Source organism: Heterodontus francisci, chromosome 8 (assembly GCF_036365525.1).
Source record: "Heterodontus francisci isolate sHetFra1 chromosome 8, sHetFra1.hap1, whole genome shotgun sequence".
In the NCBI taxonomy this organism is placed as follows: Eukaryota; Metazoa; Chordata; class Chondrichthyes; order Heterodontiformes; family Heterodontidae; genus Heterodontus; species Heterodontus francisci.
The window spans coordinates 119,164,438-119,172,682 of NC_090378.1; the positions used below are offsets into that span (position 1 = coordinate 119,164,438).

The 8,245-nt window shown below is 46.6% G+C and overlaps 1 gene segment (V, D, J or C); it reads right to left on the bottom strand.

The window, feature by feature from the left end:
* Window positions 1-3,903, bottom strand: part of LOC137373105 (Ig kappa chain V region Mem5-like) — a 71,651-nt gene extending 67,748 nt beyond the window's left edge. The window contains 2 exon segments of the V gene segment in view: window positions 3,290-3,591; window positions 3,778-3,903. Coding sequence covers window positions 3,290-3,591; window positions 3,778-3,826 — 351 coding nt within the window.
* Window positions 3,904-8,245: the final 4,342 nt, after the last annotated feature.

The following is an 8,245-nucleotide window of genomic DNA, read 5'->3' on the forward strand; positions in this document are numbered from 1 at the left end:
TTCATTATTATATATTATATATAACTGTGGGATGTGTCAGTGCAGGAGGTGGGACTGTGTGTCCATTATTATATATTATATATAACTGTGGGATGTGTCAGTACAGGAGGTGGGACTGTGTGTTCATTATTATATATTATATATAACTGTGGGATGTGTCAGTACAGGAGGTGGGACTGTGTGTTCATTATTATATATTATATATAACTGTGGGATGTGTCAGTGCAGGAGGTGGGACTGTGTGTCCATTATTATATTATATATCTGTGGGATGTGTCAGTACAGGAGGTGGGACTGTGTGTCCATTATTATACATTATATATAACTGTGGGACGTGTCAGTACAGGAGCTGGGACTGTGTGTCCATTATTATATATTATATATAACAGTGGGATGTGTCAGTACAGGAGGTGGGACTGTGTGTCCATTATTATATTATATAACTGTGGGACATGTCAGTACAGGAGGTGGGACTGTGTGTCCATTATTATATATTATATATAACAGTGGGATGTGTCAGTACAGGAGGTGGGACTGTGTGTCCATTATTATATTATATAACTGTGGGACATGTCAGTACAGGAGGTGGGACTGTGTGTCCATTATTATATATTATATATAACAGTGGGATGTGTCAGTACAGGAGGTGGGACTGTGTGTCCATTATTATATTATATAACTGTGGGACATGTCAGTACAGGAGGTGGGACTGTGTGTCCATTATTATATTATATAACTGTGGGACATGTCAGTACAGGAGGTGGGACTGTGTGTCCATTATTATATATTATATATAACTGTGGGATGTGTCAGTACAGGAGGTGGGACTGTGTGTCCATTATTATATTATATAACTGTGGGACATGTCAGTACAGGAGGTGGGACTGTGTGTCCATTATTATATTATATAACTGTGGGACATGTCAGTACAGGAGGTGGGACTGTGTATCCATTATTATATATTTTATATAACTGTGGGATGTGTCAGTACAGGAGGTGGGACTGTGTGTCCATTATTATATATTATATATAACTGTGGACGTGTCAGTACAGGAGGTGGGACTGTGTGTCCATTATTATATATTATATATAACTGTGGGATGTGTCAGTACAGGAGGTGGGACTGTGTGTCCATTATTATATATTATATATAACTGTGGACGTGTCAGTACAGGAGGTGGGACTGTGTGTCCATTATTATATATTATATATAACTGTGGGACGTGTCAGTACAGGAGGTGGGACTGTGTGTCCATTATTATATATTATATATAACTGTGGACGTGTCAGTACAGGAGGTGGGACTGTGTGTCCATTATTATATATTATATATAACTGTGGGATGTGTCAGTACCGGAGGTGGGACTGTGTGTTCATTATTATATCTTATATAGAACTGTGGGACGTGTCAGTGCAGGAGGTGGGACTGTGTGTCCATTATTATATTATATAACTGTGGGACGTCTCAGTACAGGAGGTGGGACTGTGTGTCCATTATTATATATTATATATAACTGTGGGATGTGTCAGTACAGGAGGTGGGACTGTGTGTCCATTATTATATATTATATATAACTGTGGGACGTGTCAGTACAGGAGGTGGGACTGTGTGTCCATTATTATATATTATATATAACTGTGGGACGTGTCAGTCCAGGAGGTGGGACTGTGTGTCCATTATTATATTATATAACTGTGGGACGTGTCAGTACAGGAGGTGGGACTGTGTGTCCATTATTATATATTATATATAACTGTGGGACATGTCAGTACAGGAGGTGGGACTGTGTGTCCATTATTATATATTATATATAACTTTGGGACGTGTCAGTACAGGAGGTGGGACTGTGTGTCCATTATTATATATTATATATAACTGTGGGACATTTCAGTACAGGAGGTGGGACTGTGTGTCCATTATTATATATTATATATAACTGTGGAACGTTTCAGTACAGGAGGTGGGACTGTGTGTCCATTATTATATATTATATATAACTGTGGGACGTGTCAGTACAGGAGGTGGGACTGTGTGTCCATTATTATAGATTATATATAACTGTGGGATGTGTCAGTACAGGAGGTGGGACTGTGTGTCCATTATTATATATTATATATAACTGTGGGACGTGTCAGTACAGGAGGTGGGACTGTGTGTTCATTATTATATATTATATATAATTGTGGGATGTGTCAGTGCAGGAGGTGGGACTGTGTGTTCATTATTATATATTATATATAACTGTGGGATGTGTCAGTGCAGGAGGTGGGACTGTGTGTCCATTATTATATATTATATATAACTGTGGGATGTGTCAGTGCAGGAGGTGGGACTGTGTGTTCATTATTATATATTATATATAACTGTGGGACGTGTCAGTACAGGAGGTGGGACTGTGTGTTCATTATTATATATTATATATAACTGTGGGATGTGTCAGTACAGGAGGTGGGACTGTGTGTCCATTATTATATATTATATATAACTGTGGGACGTGTCAGTACAGGAGGTGGGACTGTGTGTCCATTATTATATATTATATATAACTGTGGGATGTGTCAGTGCAGGAGGTGGGACTGTGTGTCCATTATTATATATTATATATAACTGTGGGATGTGTCTGTGCAGGAGGTGGGACTGTGTGTCCATTATTATATATTATATATAACTGTGGGACGTGTCAGTACAGGAGGTGGGACTGTGTGTTCATTATTATATATTATATATAACTGTGGGATGTGTCAGTGCAGGAGGTGGGACTGTGTGTTCATTATTATATATTATATATAACTGTGGGATGTGTCAGTGCAGGAGGTGGGACTGTGTGTCCATTATTATATATTATATATAACTGTGGGATGTGTCAGTACAGGAGGTGGGACTGTGTGTTCATTATTATATATTATATATAACTGTGGGATGTGTCAGTACAGGAGGTGGGACTGTGTGTTCATTATTATATATTATATATAACTGTGGGATGTGTCAGTGCAGGAGGTGGGACTGTGTGTCCATTATTATATATTATATATAACTGTGGGATGTGTCAGTACAGGAGGTGGGACTGTGTGTTCATTATTATATATTATATATAACTGTGGGATGTGTCAGTACAGGAGGTGGGACTGTGTGTTCATTATTATATATTATATATAACTGTGGGATGTGTCAGTGCAGGAGGTGGGACTGTGTGTTCATTATTATATATTATATATAACTGTGGGATGTGTCAGTACAGGAGGTGGGACTGTGTGTATTGAGGTTTTTGTACGGCTCTGTCTCACTGTGTAGAGGGAAGCTGTAATATTGCTGACAGTAATAATCTGCGACATCCTCATTCTGTACATTACTGATTGTCAGAGTGAATTTGAGGTTCTGTTGACTGCCGGTGAACCGTTCCGATATTCCTGTGTATCGAGTTGTTGCAGCATAGATCAGGGGAGTGGGTTTCTGACCGTCTCGCTGCTGATACCAAGCTACATATTTGCTAACGGACTGGCTGGCCGTACAGGTGATCGTTGCGGTCTGTCCCAGTGTCACTGACAGTGCCGGTGGAGACTGGGTCATGATGATGGTGTCTCCACTGATACCTGAGGGGTAATAGAGAAACAGAGTGAAGTAAGAACTGTCACAGAAAGACCCTGTAAAATGAGATATTATTAGAGACAGTGACCGCTCCTCATGTTTCAGCATTTTCACTCCAATCACAAGTCAGTAGAATTGGACTGAAATAAACAGCAGGAAAATATTAAACGTGGAAGGAGAGAGATTTGTACCTGCGACGCAGAATGCCAGAGGCCAGATCAGCTGGATGGGTGAAATCATGGTGCCTGCTCCTGTCTCTGTGCCTGGTTACTGATAAACTCTCCCTTCACTGGGCTCTGCTTTATAAAGCTGCAGCCTGTGAGAGTCTGACTGCCTGTTTCTCAGTATGTAAATGGTATCACCCAGAGAAAGGCACGTCAGCAACTCTCACTTCCTCTTCTCTCTCCCTCTTCCACCCTCCCTCTCACTCTCCCTCTCCTCCCTCCCTCTTCCTCACTCTCCCTCTCCTCCCTCTGTCTCCCTGTCTTCCTCTTCCACCCTCTGACTCTCCCTCTTCTCCCTCTTTTCCTCTTCCTGTCTCCCTCCCTTCCTCTTCCTCACTCTCCCTCTCCTCCCTCTCTTCCTCTTCCTCACTCTCACTCTCCTCCCTCTTTTCCTCTTCCTCTGTCTCCCTCTCTTCCTCTTCCTCACTCTCCCTCTCCTCCCTCTCTTCCTCTGTCTCCCTCTCTTCCTCTTCCTCACTCTCCCTCTCCTCCCTCTCTTCCTCTTCCTCACTCTCCCTCTCCTCCTTCTCTTCCACTTCCTCTGTCTCCCTCTCTCACGATCCCTCTCCCTCACTCACTCTCTTTCTCTCCCCTTCTCTCTATCCTTGTCTCTGTTTTGCTCTTTTGTGCTCTTTCTTTGTCATCCTCTCTTTCTGCCTCTCTCTCTCTGTTACTCTGTCTCACTGGCCTGGATTTTAAGGCTCCCTCGACATTGTGATCCCTGGTGGGAGATCCTGAAGTTGGCTCCGGATGAGGCCACCACGGACCTTGACGCCGGCAGAGCTACTCCCGATCCTCCCGGTGACGGGGAGGCTCCGTGCCGACCACCCGGCCGCTGGGCGACAGGACCACAATTTAAACATTTAAATCAATAATATTAATGAATTTAAATCGACTCACCCGTGATCTTGAGGGTCCGTCACAGTGTCGCACCTTCAGAACCCTGTCTTGGGAAACAAGGCACCACACTGGTGGGGAGGTGGGAGCAGGTCAGTTTCTCAGTGCAGGAGTTGGGGGGGAAACAGGGTCAAATAAACAGCAGGATGGAGGGGATGGTGGGAATTTTCTGTCATTTTCTGAACTCGCTGACGAGCTCATAGAATCCAGCACATTGTTTCTCCTCTCTCTGTCTCTCTCTCTCTCTCTGTCTCTCTCTCTGTCTCTCATTCTCTCTCTCACCCTCTTTTTCTATCTCCCTCTCCCTCTCTCTGTCTCAGTTTTCGAGCCTCTGGGCTGAATTTTACCAGCCCCTCCACTCGCGGGTCACAGCGCTGGGGCAGGTAAAATTATGTGGGGAGTCGCCCGCCTCGACCCCCCATGTTGTGGAGAAGGGCTCGCCGCATATTACCAGTGGCGAGGGGACATTGGTGCCACCGCCCACTGCCACCTGGCAGCAGGACCTTCATCTCCATATTAAAATGAACCTTAATGATATGTAAATAAACTTACCTGCAGGTGCGGCTGTCCCACACCGATTTTACCACCACCGTTCATACCTCGCGCACCTTCGGAACTCCGTACGGAATTCCCAGGCGGGAACCTGGTGGATAGCGGGGAGGAATAAAACTTTCAGGGCGGGAGGGGTGGGGGAGCGGGGGAGCGGGGAAAACAATTTTGATTGGATGTGGGGATGGTGGGAAGAGGTTGAAGGGTAAAAGATTGAAGGTTGGGGTGAAAGTTCAGGTATTTGAAAAAGCCAGTTGTTGATCATTTCGGGCAATGAAATGACCATTGGGGAGTTGGGGAAGGGCTTCCATCACAAAGATTTTTATTTAATAAAGTTTTACAATAATACACCTTTATTTAAATGAGCCCCTATGTGTAATTTCGCGGGGGCTCCGGGACGACACATCTGCACAGTCTACATCCCGACAACACTCATAAAATTCATCCTTGGATTTCTATCACCCTGTTCGTCCACCTCTCTGTATCTCTCTCAGTTATACTTTCACCCTCCTCTCTCTCATTGCATATCTGTCTTTCACATTCTTCCCATCTCGCTCTCCCTGTTTTGCTCTCCTCCCTGTCGCTCTGTCTCTTTCTCATTCTCTCTCATTTCTGGTCTCTCTCTCCCATTGCGTTTCTCTCTCCCTCTTTCCCTGTCTCTATCTCTCTGTCTTTGTTCCTCTGCCGACTCATCTCTCTCTCCCACCCTCCATTGTTCTGTAATTCTGTAACTGATCTCTATAACAGGAGTTATTACTGGAGACTGGAACACTTTGAGGCCTGGTGCAGCAGTTAAATGCCTCCCCCTCTCTCTTTCTCTCACTCTGTCTCACAGCCTCCACCTCTCTCTCTTTCCCACAGTCTCCCAGGTGGAGCACAGTTAAATGAAGGGTAAAACTCCCTCTGCTCTGCCCCATCAATGGTTGTTAATTCTTGACCCCAGAAACATGCCTTCTCCTGGAGTAAGGCCCCATTCCCCACAGTGACCATGCTTTGACCTCTCTCAGTAAGACTGGCAGATTATTGTCAAATTTAGGGCAGTTCTGTGCTGTTGGTCTATTCTCACTGGGACTGGTTTGGACAGAAAGCTCATTTCGTGAAGGCCCAGCAGAGAGAGGAGATCCTCACCCCATCAGTGTGAGCTGGAGGGACAGGATAGGGTCTGACCCACTGCCCCATCCTGTCAGCTCATAACATGTTCTAATCCCTTCCCGTCTCCATCCCTTTCCATGGTCAGGCTCCGGGTCATGGGGTTTTACTGGGATGAGGGGTCGACAATCACACATTTACAACATGAAGGAGCTTTGCTTCACATCAACCATGGTGACCATGTTCCACTGGACCTCCAATAGGGACCAGTAAACATGGGCCTCCTTCTCACTGGACCTCCAATAGGGAACAGTAAACATGGGCCTCCTTCCCACTGGACCCTCCAATAGGGACCAGTAAACATGGGCCTCCTTCCCACTGGACCCTTCAATAGGGACCAGTAAGCATGGGCCTCCTTCCCACTGGACCCTCCAATCGGGACCAGTAAACATGGGCCTCCTTCCCACTGGGCATCCAATAGGGACCAGTAAACATGGGCCTCCTTCCCACTGAACCCTCCAATCGGGACCAATAAACATGGGCCTCCTTCCCACTGGACCCTTCAATAGGGACCAGTAAACATGGGCCTCCTTCCCACTGGGCATCCAATAGGGACCAGTAAACATGGGCCTCCTTCCCACTGGGCATCCAATAGGGACCAGTAAACATGGGCCTCCTTCCCACTGGGCCTCCAATAGGGACCAGCAAACATGGGCCTCCTTCCCACTGGGCCTCCAATAGGGACCAGTAAACACGGGCCTCCTTCCCACTGGACCCTCCAATAGGGACCAGTAAACATGGGCCTCCTTCCCACTGGACCCTCCAATAGGGACCAGTAAACATGGGCCTTCTTCCCACTGGGCATCCAATAGGGACCAGTAAACATGGGCCTCCTTCCCACTGGGCATCCAATAGGGACCAGTAAACATGGGCCTCCTTCCCACTGGCCCTCCAGTAGGGACCAGCAAACATGGGCCTCCTTCCCACTGGGCCTAAAGTAGTTGAGCTTCAAACCCCACATCCTCTCCATCATGTGAGCCTCTTATTTCTGTCCCCACAACATTGCCTGTCTCTACACTACATCAGCCCCTTGACCACACAAACCCTTATCCCTGCTCATCTTGTCTCCAAACTTGATTATTCCCATGTCTGCTGCCGGCTTCTTTCATCCACTCTCCATAAACCCCGACTTGTCTGAAATGCAGTGGTCAGTACACTGTCTGACACCAAGTGCCGTTCCAACACTACCCCTGACCTCACTGACCTACTACCCTGACCTCACTGACCTCTGTTTCCCTCCTCCCTACCCTCTGCCTCCTGCTGCAGACTCACATTCCCTCCCTCACTCTTCCATCTTCTAACTCGCCTCTCCTGCCCATCGCTGCTTCCTTCATCCCACCATGGACAGCAGAGCCTTCAGATGCCTCGGCCCTGCTCTCTGAACTCCCGCCATTAATCCCTCCCCCTCTCCAGGTCTCTCTCTGCTCCATCAAACTCCATCCTTTCACCCAAGACTTTGATCACTCTTCCGAAAGTCTCCTCACCCCCTACCCCGTTCCTCTTACTGTGGCTCTGTGAAGCATCTTGTGATGTTTTGTACTTTAAAGGTGCTATATAAATGCAAGTTGTGTGTGGATTTCAGGTGGGGACAGAATTGGACACAGTTGTGATGGCCCCTGCAGTCAAATATCCTGCTAACAGGGTCCAGGTTTACACATGTAGGCTGGGATTTTGTTGAGGTCCCGATGTCGGGATCCGTGGCGGGGAATGGTGGCGGGGGGGCCGGAAGATCATTCTGACAGCGGCCGGACACGGAGTCCGACGCCAGGAGTGTCGGACCCGATCTTCCTGGTGGTGACGTGGCTCCAGGGCGGTCCCTCCGCTGCTGGGTGATGGGATC